The sequence below is a fragment of the Haemorhous mexicanus genome, chromosome 3, assembly GCF_027477595.1.
Source record: "Haemorhous mexicanus isolate bHaeMex1 chromosome 3, bHaeMex1.pri, whole genome shotgun sequence".
Lineage (NCBI taxonomy): Eukaryota > Metazoa > Chordata > Aves > Passeriformes > Fringillidae > Haemorhous > Haemorhous mexicanus.
Window position 1 is genome coordinate 72,382,802 of NC_082343.1, and position 19,347 is coordinate 72,402,148.

At 39.7% G+C, this 19,347-nt stretch overlaps 1 protein-coding gene across 2 annotated transcripts in view; it reads right to left on the minus strand.

Moving 5' to 3' along the window:
• Nucleotides 1-3,268: 3,268 nt before the first annotated feature.
• Nucleotides 3,269-19,347, minus strand: part of AFG1L (AFG1 like ATPase) — a 64,363-nt gene continuing 48,284 nt past the window's right edge. For both annotated transcript variants that reach the window (XM_059842331.1, XM_059842330.1), the window contains exons 11-13: nt 11,075-11,215; nt 9,269-9,382; nt 3,269-8,794 (exon numbers count right to left, since the gene is read on the minus strand). In XM_059842331.1, coding sequence (XP_059698314.1) covers nt 8,651-8,794; nt 9,269-9,382; nt 11,075-11,215 — 399 coding nt within the window. In that variant the 3' untranslated portion in view covers nt 3,269-8,650. The remainder of the gene's footprint in view (nt 8,795-9,268; nt 9,383-11,074; nt 11,216-19,347) is intronic.

Genomic DNA, 19,347 nt, shown 5'->3' on the forward strand with positions numbered 1-19,347 from the left:
ATTTGCCTGGTGCATTCCGTGGACATTTTAATCAGCATTTCCTACAATCTACTTGGCAAAGAGGCTCGATTGGCAGCTGCCTGACTGAATGGGCTTTGCACCCAGTCTAACCTTCTCCATTCGCAATTTCCAGTGCTGGAAAACCTCTCTGTCTCACTTTCAGAAGTTTCTATAGCAATCACAGCCATCCTAGTGAAGCACTGGAAATGGCAGCCCATTCAGATTGTAATTTTGCTGGACAGTAATTGCTCCTCTCTCCACTGGCCTCTGAAATGTTATTTTTTGGGAGATATCAACTGCAACTGGAGGAGAATGGTCCTCTGCCTGTGTTTTCAACCAGCTTTGCTCCCCCTGCCCCCTGAGGAACTTTGTTAGCTGTTTAAAGTGTGTGAATCTCGATTAGCAGGGAAGTGTTGCTGGGCACATCATACCTCGGCTACAGGGAAAGACCTGACATGAGTGATGCTCTTAACAGGCCTGCAGGAACAAACCTCACCACCCAACACAGCATGTTGTGACCTGAAAATTATCCATCACTGCATGTAGAAAAAGTTACACAAGTGTGTTTGCCTTTGCTAGTTGTAAAAGACCAAAGCACTCAAAGGTTTTTTCTTCGTGTCGGTGAGCTTACTTTTCCTAGTTTCGTTGACTTCATCTTAAACACTCACTTGATCTTTTGTTCCATGCTTCATTTTTCAGTGGCTGTGATTGCTCTTAATTACTGTGACACTGAAGAACCATGTGCTGAAAATACATTAAGTAACTTCTTGCAATAAGAGAATGTGGTAGAATTATCCCACATCTTGTGAAGAAATCAGTTAACCATTTCTTAAGCTCTTGTAATAATCTTCCTCTATACTTTTATGGCTATTGTTGCCTGCTGGAAAAATTAGCTTAAAGCTGAGTAAGGGGAATTGTGGATAAGTGTTTGCAATTTGGCTTTGGACTGACATAGTGTGGTTGCACTCAGAGAATTTGAAGTCTTTGCTCTGGCAGCAGTACTCAAATCTGGAAATATAGGATTCGCATTGGAAAATAGTGGATTTTTATAACTATTTAAATGAACAATTTCAGCTAGAGAGTAGATTAACAGAGCCAACTAAACCCTTCACCCTGACAAAGAACTGGCGGGAGGACTATAGAAACACATCCAAAATTTTACCAACATGAATGCAGAGTACTAGGTCAGTGAGAAGCATTTCTGTATTTTAATGGCTCTCTTAGAAATCAATTCAATTTAAAACAAAAGTTGTTTTACAAATATGTGGAGAATGCAGAAGGCTGGAGAGGGAGCAAGTGGCCTGCATCCTCCATCTGCTTCATCCTCCCTCTCCTCTCATGCTAGGAACTGCTACTGCAAGTCTCCCTTCTGGGCAGACACAGAGGCAAAACCAGGCAGTGCCCCAAACCCGAGGGTCAGAAATGTCTCCCATTTTGCAGGTGCACGGGTGCACCCCCAGACCCCACACCCTGTATTTTACATGTGCCAGAGCTGCTGAGGCCCAAAGCTGAGCAGCAGGAAAGTCTAAGCCCAGGGGTCTTGGGGAAGCTGAGACACAAAAACCTGTGCTTCTCCATCAGAAATGACGTTACAGAACAAGAGAATATTAAGTATCCCAGGATGAGGAGAAATCTTCACTGACAAGAGATGGACACGTTGGGGATTGCTCATCTCTGAGAGGAAATGGGTCATGGTGACACAAGAGAAGCATCCACTGGACAAACAAAGCTGTTAAGGCAGATTGACAAAACCTGTTCTTGAAGAATTTCAGAAGAGGCAGCAAAGCCTAGGGACCTTTTTTTTGAGCAAAATTTCTGATTAAACCCTGTCAGCTTACTGCTGCAGGATGTTTGAAGGGAAAACAGGATCATAAATTGAACTGGAGAAGGGTCCAACATTTCCACGAGTGACAAGGCATGCAAACATTGTTGAGGGTACAGCCTATTCCTTCACAAATCTGTGTGAATCTGTAATGGGAGTAAGACATCCCATTCTGGATGCTCTTCTCAAACGCTGGGTACCACAATGCTGCAAGCAAGATACTAGAGCAAGTTGGTTGCTCGCCTTCCAATATTACAATATCCTTCTTCGAGAAACAGGAAAATACAATGGTTGCAGTAAAAGGTGTAGAAATAGACCCAAAGTTCAACCTAAAAATTTTACAACCCTAGTTTCTCAAGTCTGAACTATGAAACACTGCTTGCGATCTGCCAGCAAGACCTACGTGTCTGCCACTGGCATCCATGGAGAAGTGCCATGCTGCAGCAGTGCTCTCCCGCTCTCAGCACTCAGAGGTGCTCCTTCAGGGCACTTGCACTGGGGAGCTGCAGTGATCCTCAGACCCTGCCAGCCTCCATGTTAATCACCTGCTTCCCCGGGAAATTTTCTAAGCTGTGCGAAACCTGTAACAACTAACCATGGAACTAACTGGCTGACAGCAAAAGCACATCTTGAACAGTAAAAATCCCAAATTATGAGGAGGGAAAAGCACTTTAATTGTGGTTTGCATACAGCTATTTTGGCTTACCCTCAAGTTGTTGGAGGAAAGAGGCAAAGAGGTGGAAAAAAGGGTTCCAAACCCAAAAATTATGGCTGCTGGCAGCATAAGCCAGACAAGTCTGAACTACTTCTGGAGGAGGACCTTTCTGACAAGGCCTGGATATTCCAACCCAAAAGCTGAACCATGTGTAGGGCAATGGTTACAGCTTGTGCAGGCAACCACATGCCCAGAAACTGGCAGTGCTGCCAGTCCAGGTTTGCCCCCTGGATACAGAGATCTAAGAAAAAGCAATCACACTAAGTCATGAAGGTCAAAGGGCTGGAGCACCTCTCCTATGGAGACAGGCTGACAGAGGTGAGATTGTTCAGCCTGGAGAAGGCTCCAGGGAGACCTTACCTAAAGGACACTGCAAAGACCTGGAGAGGGACTTTTTACAAGGGTGTGTAGGGACAGGACAAGGGGAATGGCTTTAATCTGAAAGAGGGAGGGTTTAGAGTGGTTTTTAAGGAATAAATTCTTTACTGTGAGGGTGGTAAGGCACTGGAATAGGTTTCCCAGAGGAGCTGTGGAGGCCTCATCCCTGGCAGTGTTCACAGACAGGTTGGATAAGGCCTTGAGCAACCTGGTCTAGTGGGAGGTGTTCCTGCCCATGGCAGGGGAGGTGGGGTTAGATGATCTTAAAGGTCCACTCCAACTCCTTAAAGTTCTATAATGCTAATTAACAGTGGGTCTGTCTATCCAGAACACATATCTAAAATTGTAACAAGTTTATAAACATCTGGATTTATTAATTTTTATTACAAGATAAATTCTTTTCAAACAGAAGATGGATTTACAAGTGTTCAGTTTGTAATATACTAGATTCAAAATGACATATTTAAAAAAATACTCTCTCTATACAAGGAAAATCCCAACAGAATTTACAAAGCCACCATATTTCAAACGTATAGGATCTGAGGTTGTTATGAATCTTTCAGGAAATTCATTATTACAAGTAAAAGAAAAACTACACAAATGGTTTACAGTTTTAATCACAAATCTCAGTTTTTCTTTAAATAGATTCTTAAAATAGATGTATTAATTAAAACAAAATCACTACGAAGAGGCATGTAGTGTTTAGTGGATGACATTAATTCTGTAACCCAAACAAGGGAGACTAATCCACTCTGAGTAGCTAAATTATTTTTTTGCACTATTTACATACTTTACTGAAGTATTTTCATCCCAGAGCCTCAGCAAGTATCTTAGAATATTAATGAGGGAAGTCTGGCAGCACGCCAGAGTTAGCAAGAAAGAAAGTAACATCATTCCCATTTTATCAACAGGGAAACTGAGGCACCAGGTGTATTCCGACCCAGGAAACTGCAGAAAGAAAAATCCTGAACCTTAATTCTGTTAGCCACATCATGATGGAGAGACAGTTCTTCCTCCTTTTTATGTGGCTGGTGACCCTGCTGGGCACTGTTTGAAACCTGGTCAGTTGCTTTTTTTCATGTTTAGATTGCTGCAAAATAGGTGGCATCTATCCAGCTGTATTGTCATTTACTAAAAGAAAAGACATTAATGGTTTTCTTTTTCAGATCAAAAACCAGCAACAGCAAAAAGTGCCTCTTCACTCCCTCTAAAGCCTTTGGAAGGCTGTCTTGTTCTACCCAAAATACTGCAATTGTTCCCTCAGTCTGCACAGTAACAAATACTGAAAACCAGCAACTCTGAAAGACAGAATTGCACTATTTATTATTTAAAAAGTTAAATTTTTGGGCATTGTGAACATTCTTTGGTCAATTAAGTATTTCAAAGAAGTTAGTTGAGAGATTCTCAGCCAGGATGTGACCTTTAGAAAATATCAAGTGCTTCACATGGTCCATAATCCCCAGGATTTTACTTCCTATGACAGCAAAATATTATACCACATCAATAAAGGTCACTTGAAAAGACCTTTAAAAATAACTTGTCAAAAATGTTTGCTGAACAACTAAAGGAAATAAAATCTTGTTGCAGCTCTGAGATGCCATGAATTCACAAGGAAAACCAAAAAAGCCAGGACTTAAACTCTGGATAGAAGCATCCAGCACAAATCCAGCAATTTTAAGGCTATTATGAAGCGTGTATAATTTAGTCACAGGCATCTCACTGTTTACATTTTGGCAAATACATCATCTTCATGTGGCTATAAAGTATGGACTGTTGCTGTCTCACAGCAGCAGAAGCAGGCCAGGCAGCAGGGGACAGGACAGCTGGGAGCACAGGTGGCCCAGCATCCTGGGGCACAACAAAACCACTCTTGTCCATGGAGATTCTGGCCAGCACCAGTTGCCTGGAAGGTGTCTGACCCCAGAAGCAGCACCCCCAACTCAGCACTGGAAAAAGGCTTTATACCTGCTTCAGCATCATAAAATAAGGAAATAGGACCTCACTTTCTTCAGGGAGGTAGATGGGCATAAATGTGCTGCTTCTGTGGTTACAGGGGCACCCTCTGCCCTGGCCACATCTGGGCTGGCTGAGAAACCAGTCCGATAAATTTCTCCTTGTGGACCTGACCCAAAAGTGGCAAACCTCCCTCTGCAGCACAATTACAAATACAGCACAGCTATTTAGGCAACTCTTCTTGTTTTCAGCCCCAAACACTCTGGAACCTTCCCCATTTCTTTTCTTTGATTATTGCTGGTACCTACCAGGGACTCCTAACAGACAAATTCCTTGCTGGCCAAGTAAAGACTGCACTATGGTTTTACTTACCAATATGTCCTGGAAGCAGTGCTGGCTCTGGAAACTTTTGGGGGACTTCCCTCCTGTGTTTTCACAGAGCTCACCTATATCCTTAGAGGCTTTCAGTGGAACATCAGTCCCACTGCATTTAGGAGCTTCCAAAAACCTGGAGAATCTGTGTTTGGGGTGTGCGTTCAGACTGCAGAAAAGCCTCAAATACCAATGGGCAAAGCAGCAGCAGTTTGAACACAAACAGGGATCCTGTGGTTAAATGAGCTTCGTCATCACCCACACAGACAGCGGAGGAACACCTCACTTCCCTGGCCTGAGACAGTCTCTGTGGGAATGAAGAACCTGCCAGGACCTTCTCTCCCGTATGTCTCAGACGTGTCACCTGTGTTCTGCAAGATTGCACATTTCCCCTATACCACCTGAGAGAAGGACATACAGGCTAAACATATGAACAGTTTTTAAGCAAATGTAAATAAATATCCAGATGCAAAGTGCCTTAGATTATCTACCACCACCTCCCATTTTCCTACAACACATTCTGGTTCAAGGCAGGAGGCATTTGAATGCTACTCAAAAAAAGTCAAGGCTGAAGCTTCAGGAGAGTTATCAGCATAGTCCCAAGGCTGATAAGTATAGAGTGCCACATATAAATACAGAAACACACACATTTAAATTATATATATTAGTTTTATCTAGATTTATATGTACATGTATAAATTCAATATACATATGTGTTTGTATATACAGACACACATGCATGAATGTCAATAGTCCCTCGGTTGAGAAACCTAATCCAAATCTCTGAAAGCATACAACAATTATTTGGATATTCTTAAGTATAAAAAATGTATTCTGATTGGAGTTTTCATAAATATGCATTAAAATTCTCCATGGTAGTCACTCTTGTGGAAATAATAACACAGTTCCATTAGTTGCAAACTATAAATATAGGCTTTAAAAATTATTTGAAGAGCAGGTATAGCCAGAGTAAGTAACTTCCAGGACAAGCAGAAAGGATCAGAACAGAAAACTAGAACTGAGCATGTGGCTCCCCAACAAAAGTAAGTGCACAGGACCTCTCCAGCCCTCCCTGCTGCCCAGAAGGCCCTTTTAGATGTTTTTTGTAATTGTGATGGGAGACAACTTGGTGACAGAAAAAGGTCATGTTGCAAAATCCAACAAAACCCCTTAAAGCTGGGGACAGTGTGTTATATATTTCCTCCCTAGAACATGAGGGTAGTCTTTTCAGTCCATCTACATGGTTTTTTTCTACTCAAAGTTTCTATATGTGCTCTTAAGATTACTTTATGAAAATACACAATAAGCCAATACACCAAAATACCATGTTTTGTTTCGGTTAGATGAAAATCAAGAATGACACCGCTGCATCTTCAACTAAAATAGAGTTTCCAACTACAAACATGAGGATGGGTGATGTGTCTTGAGGCATCAGTTCCTATCCTATCTTTTCCATAAAACACATTCCTATGTTAACATGATGAATTGCCTCAGTAGCACTTAGTACTGCTATTCCCAGACTAGGGCAGGTGTGTCAGCAGCAGTGGAAGGTTTGGTGTAGAAGAAGCATAAGAAAATTCAGGGTAGAGATGTCACTGGTATAGAGGCAACATATCCAGGCTTGTAAGAACCACAAAGTTCAGGAAGAATATGGTCTTGCACTTACTTGTTACAGCATACCCTGTCTTATCAAGGTCTCTTTTCTCATCCATTACTTAGACCTTAGTCCTGTGCAGCTTCAAGTACCTTAAAGCTCCTCCTCAGGGTTCTCTCTTGGTTGAAACGATTAGCTTTCAGTGAACCAAACTGATCAACAGTATGATTAAAAAAAAAAAAAAACTCCTGGAGCCTGAATGTCAACACATAGCTAGACTCAGAAAATAGAAAAAAAAAACAAAACACACTACGGAGGAGTTCCAGGATTCCAGCATGGACAATATCAGGAGCTTCCTAAACAAGTATTTGATTTTTCTTTTGTGCAAGCAACATTATACATGACAGAAGCAGTGCATAATCATTGAAATGCCCACTTTATGTGATGTCATAAAATGACTCTGCGTAGCCCATTAACTTTGTCTGTAGACCAATTCTCCAGAAAAATTCTAATCCCATCAAATTTCCTGAACATCAAAGGTCTATTTTAGAGAATCATTAAGGTTGGGGGAAAAACTCCGAGATCATTGAGTCATTGAACTTTTGTCCAAACCTCACCCTATCAAATAAATCACAGCACTAACTGCCATGTCCAGCAATTTCTTAAACACTTCCAGGGATGGTGACTCCACCAACTCCCTGGGCAACCTGTTCCAATACTAGACAACACTTTCATCAGTGAAGAAATTCTTCATCATGTCCAACCTGAATCTCCCCTGGAGCAGCTTGAGGCTCTGTCCTTTCATCCTGTCATTGGTTGCCTGGGAGAAGAGTCCAAACCTCACCTCATTACACCCTCCTTTCAGGCAGGTAGAAGAGCAATAAGACCTCCCTGAGCCTCCTTTCCTCCAGGCTAAACACCCCCAGCTCCCTCAGCTGCTCTTCACAGGACTTGTGCTCCAGACCCATCACCAGCTTTACTGACCTTCTCTGGACATGCTCCAGCCCCTCAATGTCCTTCTTGTAGTGAGGGGCCCAGACTGGACACAGCACTCAAGGTGAGGCCTCACCAGTGCCAAGTACAGGGGGACAATCCCTGCCCTGGACCTGCTGGCCACACTGTTGTTCATACAGGCTGAGATTCCATTGGCCTTCTTGGCCACCTGGGCACAGCTAGCTCATGTTCTGTTTACCAGCATCCCCAGGTCCTTTCCCCAGGCAACTTTCCAGCCCCTCTGCCCAGCCTGTGGTGCTGCCCAGGACTGTTGTGACCCAAGGGCAGGACCTGGCACTTTGCCTATATAGAACCTCATACAAATGGCCTCAGCCCATTGATCCAGCCTGTCCAGATCCCTATGCAGAGCTTTCCTGCCCTCCTGCAGGTCAACACTCCCACCCAACTTGGCATCATCTGTGAACTTACTGAGAGTGCACTTTGATCCCCTTGTCCAGACCATGCATAAAGATACTGAAGAGGGCTGGCCCCAACACTGAGCCCTGGGGAACACCTCTGATGACCAGCCACCAGCTGGAGGTAATTCCATTCACCACCACTGTATGGAGCCAGACATCTAGATGGGTCTGAAGAACAAATTAAGGCAAAATTTCACATATCCACACACTGGTGGTACAGACAAATAACTGAGACCTCATGTCTTAAACTCAAAAAACTATTGATGAAAGAAAACATGGTCCAGATGATAAAGTGCAATTATTATTCAAGTTGTGCTAAAAAGCTTTCCAGTGCTTTTCTGAAGCTTTTCCAATTTTTCTTCTTGGTGATTTCATGCTGTAATTTTACTTCTTGGTGATTTCATTCAACTTTTAATTATGTTTTTTTTGCTTCTGTCCCCATCATTCCAGTACTGTTCAGTTTGCATTTCTGTGAGCCGTGAGAGAGTACGCTGAAAGGCAAAGACTTCCTCTTCCCCTGTAAACATGGAGAGTCCTTTGGCAGAATCCTACATCAATACACAAAAACAGTAGCACACTCTTGTGAGACTCATGGCTGTATTGAAGTGCATCCTGTCTAACTCCTAAGGCTCAGTGCTTTACAGGCTTTAACAAAACAAGACAGCAGCATGGCACCAAAACATTAAAACTGATGTCCAGAAATTAAAGAAAAGCACCTATTTCAGCTACATAATCCCCTGAAGGAATACAGCAAAAAGAATAATTTGGTTTTAAAACAACACAATAACAGGTTAACTATCTATTTTTCCTTTGTTTTACTAATTGTACACCAATTAAAAAAAAATTTAAAAGTCAATAGCAATAACTGAGCTACATGTACTTATCAGAGTGACAGAAACACTGCAAAAAAAGCAGCGTCTCAATAGTTAAATGTTTCCTTATTCCTCCTCTTAAAATGCTGTGCAATTATGAGACTAAACCCAATTTTGTTACAAAAGGGAGACGATGTTAAAATCATGTACCTGGCTCAAGTCCAAATCATCCATCAACACTCTGTTGTCCTGCAGTTCAGCACTGTCCTGTTTCACCTGGAACAAGCTTTGGAGAGGAGCTGCTGCAGAACAGATAATGCGCACCTGAGAGGAGGAGAGCAGGAAACAACAGTGTAATCCCTTGGGCTTTACAGGAATGGGGTAAAACACACCATCTATGCACTGCAAACTTCAAGTTAAATTGTCAGTGTTTTTCCCCAATGATTTTCTTTTCTCTTATTAGCACTGCTGTTACAGATTTACCTGACTTAGATGAATTATTAACCTTACAAGATCTTTTTCTTAATAACAACTGATGTAACTTTTACTCAGAGAACAGAAGTGTGCTTTCAAATACAGAATATCTGCTATGCAGGCGTTCACCACAAAGTATACTTTCTAAATTAACAGCTGTATAGTAACCAGTGCTTACTTTTCACCCATAATGAGATGCCTCTCAGTTGGTAGGTACACTGCACTATTTAAAAGAATACTTAAATTCCAAATTTCCCAGAAGATGAGTGAAGCCTCTCTTGCCTCCATCTGTGCTACTCCAGTAAGTTATTTTTTAGTAAAAATAATGATGTTGTTTTCATGTCTGCTGGGAAGAGATACAACATACAGTGAAAGATGGGGGCTGCAATGAAGACAGACTGAAATAATACTACAGAAAGAGACACTTGTTGAGAGCATGCAGGCAAGATGTTTTTGTAGTGGACAGGCATCCACAGATATACTCAGGTATTTTTCCCAACTACTTTTCATGGGAGTTTAACCTTGTGTTTTTCCTGTGGAGGAAATAATAGAAAGTGACTGCTTGCAATTCTTAATGACAGCCCAAACACAAAGCAGACCATCCCCCTATTTCTAACCCATTAGTTTATTATTAGCATATTGCCTTAGCAAATTTCCACTTCCCAACTACAGAATAAAGAATCTGGCTAATTTGAATGACACGGATTTGAATCTGGCTGATTTGAATGAGACTACTCATACACTGAATTAGTTGAACACCTTGCTGAGTTGGGGCCTTTCTGATCAACAACCCATGCCAGAACATTCGTGATAAGAACCAACCTCAACTGACACTTCCCAAATGCATAAATGTTTAAGTGTGTGGAAATATAATCACAAAGTGTTTCAAACCTTGCATCACTTAAAAAAAAAAAATCCCTGTAAAGAGCAACTTCCCTTTGTTTTAGTTATGCTGATTTTGCTTCCATGATTGAAATCTCTGTAAATCTACATGAAGTGCTGCATTTATCATTATTATTCCATAAGCAATTCTGCAATCTAATGTAAAACCTACAGTGACTGTTTCCTTTAAACTTTATGATGTAATTGTGCTATTAACTCCTCCTTCCTGATCAAAAAGGCACTGATTCCTGACCAACTGCCCATACAGATTAAAATCTAAAAAACTCCACTTCACTCCAGCACAGTTGGCAGCACAATCTTTCATTATTAAAACAATGGCATGGCTTCTGTTGTTTTCCTGGGTTAGGAAAGAACATCCCCATTCAAAAAAGGCAAATGAGCTCAGGCTTGTATTTATGCTCATGCTTAATACTCAAAGAAACAAAAAAAAAAAAAAAATCTGTTCATTTGCCTTTATTGAATTGGGACCCATTTTTTGTTTTTGTGAAGCTGGAATGATGTTTCTTTGCAGTGCTACTTCATTCTGCTTATGTTTTCCAAACCATTATTACAGAAAGCCTTATGTCAAACCAATAGTAACAGTCAGTTTTAGGACTCACAATATTATCCCTATGCATATAGAAAAGGCTTGGTTCTCACCTTATGCTCATAAAAGGTATCAATAAGAGTAATGAAACGACGAGTTTGTGTCCTTTTTGCTATTGTAAGAAGTGGTATGTCACGAACAAACACTGTGTCAAAGTGCTTTGATATTTCCAAATAGTCGCTGGCTCCAAGAGGCTGAAACAAAACAAACCATAAGCAATGGAAACCCATGATAGAATAACACAAACTCTGTATCTTCACATACTACAGTAACAGAAGAGAGCTGTAAAGTCCTGATCATAATCTTTTTATTCCTTTACATCTTGCTTGAGGAATGCTCAATTGCCCTTAGGGACATAGGTACCTGGGGGTGTTCATACTCCTGGCTTTACATGAACAGTGAGAGTGAAAAATGTGGCTGTTCTGCACCCAGACAACATTATGATCTCTCCCTGACAACCTCAAATAAAATCATCACTATAAAACATAATCCATAGAAGACATGTGATTTAAACCTAAAGTATAAATAATTTGAATAGCTATTAGGATGCTTTTTAGATCTTTAAAGATTTTTAAATGCAAATTTATAGGCTAGTTACTAAATCCTAAATAGACCTGCATTTAGCTCACCCAGGACTAAACCCAGACTGAATAAGTATCTTATTTTTTAAGTATGGAAAACAAGAGGAAAACGACAAAAATACAATTTTGCAGCAGCTCCTTTGTTCATGGTTTCTCCTGTAATGATGAAATAAAAATCTTCAAGAAAACTTATTAGTTTCTCTTTCTGTATCTAAACCATCAACAGAAAATACGCACAAATAGTAGTAGCTCATTCTAATACATTCCTCTAAAATTACCTTTTCATTACATGTAAGGTGGTTTTTTCCTGCAAGATCTGTCCTATCAGTACCACAGGCAGTACTTTATCATGAGCTATTAAAATTTGTACTCCTGACCTTGTTCCATCAGTTTTACTTGTACAAATACTTCAGAATCTTGTCTGCAGCTACTGCAGAGAACAAGTTCAGCAGCATTTTGCATGGTCACAATTCCCTTCCCAGGTAATCACCTGGGCCATGTGCTGTACCAAGTATAATACTGTCATAAAGCATTGCAATACTGCTATTACCTTAAAACCAGAAAATATAAAATATTTGCTTTAACTGAAATGGTGAGAGTAATTTGTAGGCCACACATAATTTCTTAACTAGAACACTTCTGCAAAACTTATTTTAAGCAATTATCAATAGCCGCTCATGAACAGGACTTTGGGTTTTGTTTAGATACTAGAATAAAAAAACTTGTAGACATGGTCTCTACACAAGCACAGGAGAGAGAAGCCCTAATGGTATTCCAAAAATTCTTCTGAAAATTAATGGGAATAAGCTAACCTTCCAGAGAGGTACTAAAGCCTATCACTCTCCACCAGCTCTCCCACTTACAGTCTCACGAATCACCCTGTTTTCCCATTCCCAAGCACTCAACTTCCCTGTAGCATCTATGGAAAAGAACTATTACAAAACCTTTCAATTCTTTTGAGCAGTGTTTAAGAGTAGTATATGCTGTATTCTCCCCTTAGAATTATATTTAATGCTTATTTTCTCCCTCCATTTCAGTCCCCTAGTTACTACTATGGACTTGGTCATCGGAAACCAAAAACTCATCACCATGAGGGCCACCAGCAAAGCTTCATGCAACACCTCTGAAAAAACCAAAATCCTGTCTGGATAAACCAGAGTAGCTAAACTCAAAATATTCTGATGAAATAAAGCAGGAAAAGGTTCAGGAAAGTGGAAGGAACTGATGGATGGAAACAACACAGAGCAAACTCACTGAACACCTTGCCACCAGATACAAGTGATACATCTGGACAGCCAGAGTATCAAGTGCAAAAGAAAAACAATGGGACCACTAAAAACAACACAAGCAGGATGCTGCTGGAGATTTTAAGATTAGTGAGAAGCAAATAGTTTCGGTACTGGTAATCTTATTCCATACTTAGGACTGAAGCACTGCTAAACACAAAGGAGATCAAGTATGCCTGTGTGATGAGTACCTGTGAGGGAGAACAGCAGTGATCTCACTGTACACAAGAAAGGTAAGAATTTCTCATGTCTCCCCTTAGGTAAGAATTTAGAGAAATCACTGCTATGCCGATTCATTCTTTTATTGCATGAAGAGCCCAAACCATCTTCTGCCAAAACCCAAAACCCTGAGAAATTATTCTGACCCAATGTGACGCACTTTCTCACACAAACCATACCAATACACCCTCCTCATCTCAAAGTACCAGATATTAAATGGTGATTCCTAAAATAAATAAATATGTAACTAAAAATTAAAGTGTACAAACTTCTGCAAAGTGGGCAAAGTGAAGTGTCCAACTAATGAGCTATCCAGATAAGAACTTGGTGGGTACCTTGTTTGGTGGATATCTGTTGTTATTATATTGCAAAGGTTCCATATTGCTAGAGTTTCATACCTCCTTGGTGTTTCTCGTAGGCAGCTGCTCTAAGCACTGACTCTTCCTTCTTCTCACAGGAGCCAACTGACTCCAGTTCCCCTCAACCAACCAATCCACTCTTTTATAACACTCTTCTTCTTACTGGCTACATCTGTGACCTGTTAGAGTCAGGCCTGTTCCTATTCTCTAATAATTGGCTCAGCTGCAATTCCTTAAGGGCTAAGATTACTTTCTACACTATCTTTATTTTCTTAAATTGTATCCTCCTATAGATATCCAAACAGGAGATTTAAAAACCTGGGTAGTCAGAGGGAAGAAACAGGTGGAAGACAAAAATTAGGCTAATGCATTTCAAATGGGAAGAATGGAAGATGTAATACTTACACTGCTTTTCATACAGACATAAAAGCATGATTCATAGAAGATTACAATATGCATCTTTATCAAACAGGAATTCAATCTACCTCAGCAGTGCAAAAAGCAAGCAATTCAAGAATTCCTCTAATTAAAGGCATAAAAGGCAGAACATTTCAAGCTTTAACAAGAACTTCTGAAATATTGACACCAAATGATAATATTCTGTGAATGTTGGCAGAAATGTGCCTTTGGAGACTCCAAAATCTTACACTCAAAGATCTGAGTCTAGCAGGATGAGTACTTTATTAGAGTAAATTTGGTACCTCCCTGACAAGACTCAAGTCTAGTGAGACACAACTGAAATGCCAAGTCAGCCATTCTGCTGTTACGTATGGCTCAGTTGATAACAGCTGAAGTCCCTTACACAGAGGAGTTCTCAAAACTCCTGTTTTTGGAGTTTAGAGACAGTCCTGGAGATGAAAGACCAAGCTTTTAATCTTGTTCCTAACATGACTTACTCTTGTCTTGGGAAGTCCTGTAATTTCCTTCTGTCTTAGTGTAAAAAGAAGGAACCACCAAAAAGTTTGCAACTGCTCTGATGACAGCTTAGAGCTCTTTTTTGTATCCCTCTGTCCTTGCTATAGGCCCAGTTTCCATGCTCCCTGTAATTGCTTCAAAGCTGGTCTAACCCACCAGCTACCTCAAAATGCTCCAAATGCAAAAGACCATGATAGAGGGGCACCCTGGCAGCTTCTCAACTGACATTCTCACTGGCCTGGTGCCCCCCAAACCTGGCATGAGGCTGGCACGAGCACACATGTACCACCTCTGCCACACAGAAACAGAAAGAGGGAAATGGGTTCGAGGCCAGATTGCGCTATTGCCAGAGGCTCTGGCTGTACAGTCCATATACAGAAGCTCCACCAAGGAGCAAATTCCTGCTGTTCCAGCAGCCCACAGCCCTCCCCTACCTTCACAGCACTGCCTTACTGCCTTCAGGCCCTTTTTCCCTCACCTTGCAGCAAGCACTCTCTGGGTCCTGACTGCCAGCAACACCAGCTCAGACTAGGTTACAAGACTAGAGGCACACAATTTTAGACACATAGCACTGTCCTTTGTATAACTCTCCAGGGCTGAAATTTATTTTGTGAATCTCAACCAATCACAGAAAGTATTTCACTTTAGTTAGCAGCCTACATGAAGGTATTTCTTCCTCTGAAGTTGCTAATGAAGCCACAAATCCTCCTAATACTGATACATTTATATGTAATCCTCTTACTAAAAGTTTAGCCTGATTAATCTCATCCTCTAAATAACATTGTAAAAATAACTTCATTTGGTGTGTGTTTCTGGTACTGTCTGATCTCTTTTGTTTCATCAATTATTGATCAAAACTCAACAGCAGAACAATAAGACATTTATGTAATGACCGTCACTTACCATTTGTTACCAGTTCTTTCACGTGCTATAATATTATTTTAAAAACTCAAAACACCAATAGATAAGAATCTTTCTTATGGTATTATTGTTTCTGCATGTGTATATATTGTAAAACTTGTGGGTTTTTGTCATTAGCTCTGATGCCAAGAGTCAGTATTTTACAAGCATCATACTAATGCAAAACACATTAGCCTTAACATGGTCTACACTCCTGACAAAGTGCTTACTCCACTTCAACCTGCTTGACTGAGTTCTCACCTTTATTTGTTTTTGTTTCTCTGTCTACTTAATGCATTTTCAGCTATCATCATCTCAGTTCAAGTAGGATGTTTATTATTTGGAGCTCTCTGCGTGCTGTTTTAGAGTTAGTCATCTCCTATTTAATTTCATTATAGTATAAAGCATCTTTTTTTCTTTGTTGACTCATCAGTGGCCCAGTATATCACCTTTAAGAGATTGTCTGAAGAATACAGAATGTTTTACATATGATAGAAGAGGATATGTCATCCCAATATGTATTTTTTGCTGATGCTGCAAGATATTCCAGGACCAGTTCCAGCCAATCCTGAAGATTCATAATTGACAGTAACTATAATTTTGTGCAAACACTCGTAACACTCCAAAACTTCCTATAGACAACACTCAGTTTAAGACCAGATAATATTTACAACTTAATCATTAAGTATAAACAAACAAACAAAAATACTCTGTTGTTTCCAAATGAACAACATGCCATCACTAGTGAGGCTCATAAAACAGAGCACTGAGATAATGTGTCAAGATCATAACTTCAAGAAAGGAACAGAAAAACCCAAGGCATGATATATGATGCCACAGCATGCTAAAGTTTAAATAAAAATGGGAAGAGGTAGGGCATGGCTAACTTGGTTAAAAATTTAAAGCTACTGGTTGCAGTGCAAATCACAGAACCATAGAACAGTCTGGGTTGCAAGATCCCTTAAACATCACCTAGTTCCAACCAGGACAGCAAGAATCTAAGATCTGTAAACCCTGGAGTGAAAGATATTTTCTGTACCAAGCACAGCCCCTTTCTATCTCAGTTTATCTCACTACAGAATCCTGCTAAGAAGCAATTTTCCTTGTTCTTACAACAAAAGTTTTATAGTCACATTTTTCACAGTGGAAAGTTGTTTCAGATCTTTGCTCTTCTGCTTAAGAAGATCCTTGTAATTTCCCATTCTTTTATTTATTTATGTATTTTTTAAACAATATGCTCAAAGCTGGCTGAATATTGGAAGCATAGAAAAGGTATGTTTCTGCTCTAAAAGCTCTCACTGCTAAATTTCCAGTTCCAGCTCCAAAATATAGCATTATCAATGAAATGGGTTCCAAAAATAGTTAAGACTTAAAAAAATATAGGCCTATATAAGTATTTACACTTACTGTTAAGATTTCAAAACCATGATCAAAAAAGCATTTAAAGAGAGAGAGAAGTACATTCAAGAATTTAAGAAAAAAAATTAAAAGGCAAAGCCTTAAAACTCCAATGAGCTTCAAAAAGCTTGTATTACCTGGTCTATTAAGTATAGGATCTAAACCCTTGAGGTTTATGCAGCTTTCCTTGAAAGGAGTGCTCTCTAGAAATTAAGCTCTGATACACATAAAATATAAAACAGAAAGGTGGTTTGACTAGCAATATAACTGTATCGCAGTGTTTCCACCTGAAATAAGTTCCTTGAGTTTATTTTATAAAAAATGCTCATGAATAAGGTAAGGCAAATTTTTTTGGAGGTAGAGAACCTGATTAATTCCTTAAAGCAAATGTAGCTAATAAAAGACAGACTCTCAGTCTCGAGCTTAATCTGGAAAAGCTAATCTCTTAGGAATACAACTAAGATCACAAACTAAGGATAACTATGATTCTAAGGTTACTGGAAATAGTGCTTATCTACAGTACGTTTATTTACACCTATACCTGACAATCCTACAATCCTAAAGATGACACCAAATAATACTGTGGATACATTCAGCAGCTTTTAATGAAGATAAAACAGTTCCCTCAATTACTCAGAATCATTAAACTACAAATGCAGCTGAGTTATGTCACCATGTAGAGCAGACATTCAGGTGACCCAAAACCAGACACTTGCATTTCTAAATCACTTGATGCATTGGAAAATGGTGAGCTTTTTATTCTCTTTTCTTTTTTAAAAGGTTAGTTACATCTTTTCCTTTGAAGTGCAAGCTATTCAAGTTAAGAACTACATCTTCCTCCTGGTTTGTACAGCATGCCTATTGCAATGGAACAAAAACCTAATAGAAACTGTTCACCACTTATTTGTTGTGTTAATCTACATGAAAATTTTATTTTGCCAGTTTCAGAAACACTGAATAACAACTAGGGAAAAAATTCACAGTCCGATAACCTTTTACAATATAAATACTGATACTAAATTTATTTGCAGAGTTTTAACGCTATCATATGTTTGCTAATGGTTAGTATCATGTTAAGACACTACACTTATTGGTACTGGGCAGCGGGATGAAAGGATCTGTTGGATTACCCAGTGGAAAGCCTACAGGAGCCATGAACCAAAGCAGCCGAGCCTGCGGGAGGAGCAGGCTGCCATGCCCGAGCGGCCGCAGCCGGCGCTCCCGGCAGAGGGCAGCAGCTGCTGCGCACAAGCCCGGGGAGCACCAAACGCAGCTCGGCACCTCCCGACTCCCGCAGCTCCATCTAGATTACACACAAGGTACGCTGTCGGCTGCGTTACTTATACCAGGTCAAACTGGCACTATTAACAACTTTTAAAGGAAAACTTTAAAAGGGAAGTGAAGAAAGGGAAATGGTAAAGAGGGATTTTTTTTCTAAGGTGTAATGAACAGTGTTCTTCATGTGTGAACGCACTAAAATGGGCAAGACATATTTGCACAATTTTGTATATACATATATATGTATATATAGGGATTTTAAAATCAAGTTAATATATACATTTTATTTTTAAAGGCATCTGGTGATTTTTCATTCACACATTTAACTCAATTAACTTTTTGTTTTGCAAGAATCTAACACCACTGGTAGTGCTTCCCTCATTGTATAGATGGAGAAAATGGAAGAAAGGAATTAAAGGCTCCAAAAAATGGGAGAAGTCAACATAAGCATTAAAATTTGGGAACTGTATTTCGCTATTCTGCCAGGTGCCTGTCCCAGCCTCCTGTGGCTATGTTTTATTTTGATGAAAACCAAGCAGAGTCCTCCTGTCTGATTACACTGGAGAAGCACATTCGCAGGGCTCCATTCTAGGACTGGGTCACTACTTCCTGCCCATGACAAAGACCAGCACGTGCCACTCTGCCACATAAACCCCGGTGTGTCAGGTCTGAAAAACTGCTTCTCCTTTGCTTTAAAGCAACCAAAAGAGATCAGTATCCTCTCATCCAGTTTTTTGTTGGTTTTCCACATGTTCACATAGCTAGTAAAGAAAAAAAGCAAAGTGTATGAATTTGATATTAACTAAGTTAGCAAAAACTTGGGATTGTCCTCATCTGGGAAACCAGGATTTACAAACTGATGCACACAATAGCTTAGCAAGTCAACTGCATGTCATATCAGCATTGCATACGATATATTCTCTGTATTTTATTTTTATGAACATTAATGGACAACCAGTAATTACCAGTATCTGATGCATTATTTTAGATAGAAAAAACTCTTTATACTCTTGACATGAAAAAGTTTGATGCTAATATATGAAACAAGAATGAAATATTGTAATACCAGAAAGGTATCAACTCTTAACTCCCAAGGTTTCCAGGTATTAATTAAAAAGCAGCTATTATGAAAATTCTACTTAAGTTAGGAGATGTTATAAATAGTATCAAGTTACCAACTGCTGATTTGCTATTTTATTAGCTAACATCTCATGAAATCGTGTGATATCAAAGTGGAAAATGTTTCAATATTTCCCCTTAAAACAGATTTTTGATTTTATTTTAAAGGAAACTTCAATGAAAATAAAGAAGTTTCATAGACTGTTCATACGAAATATTGTATTACCAAAATCACTATGTAAATTTCAAACACATCTCCTTAATCTCACCC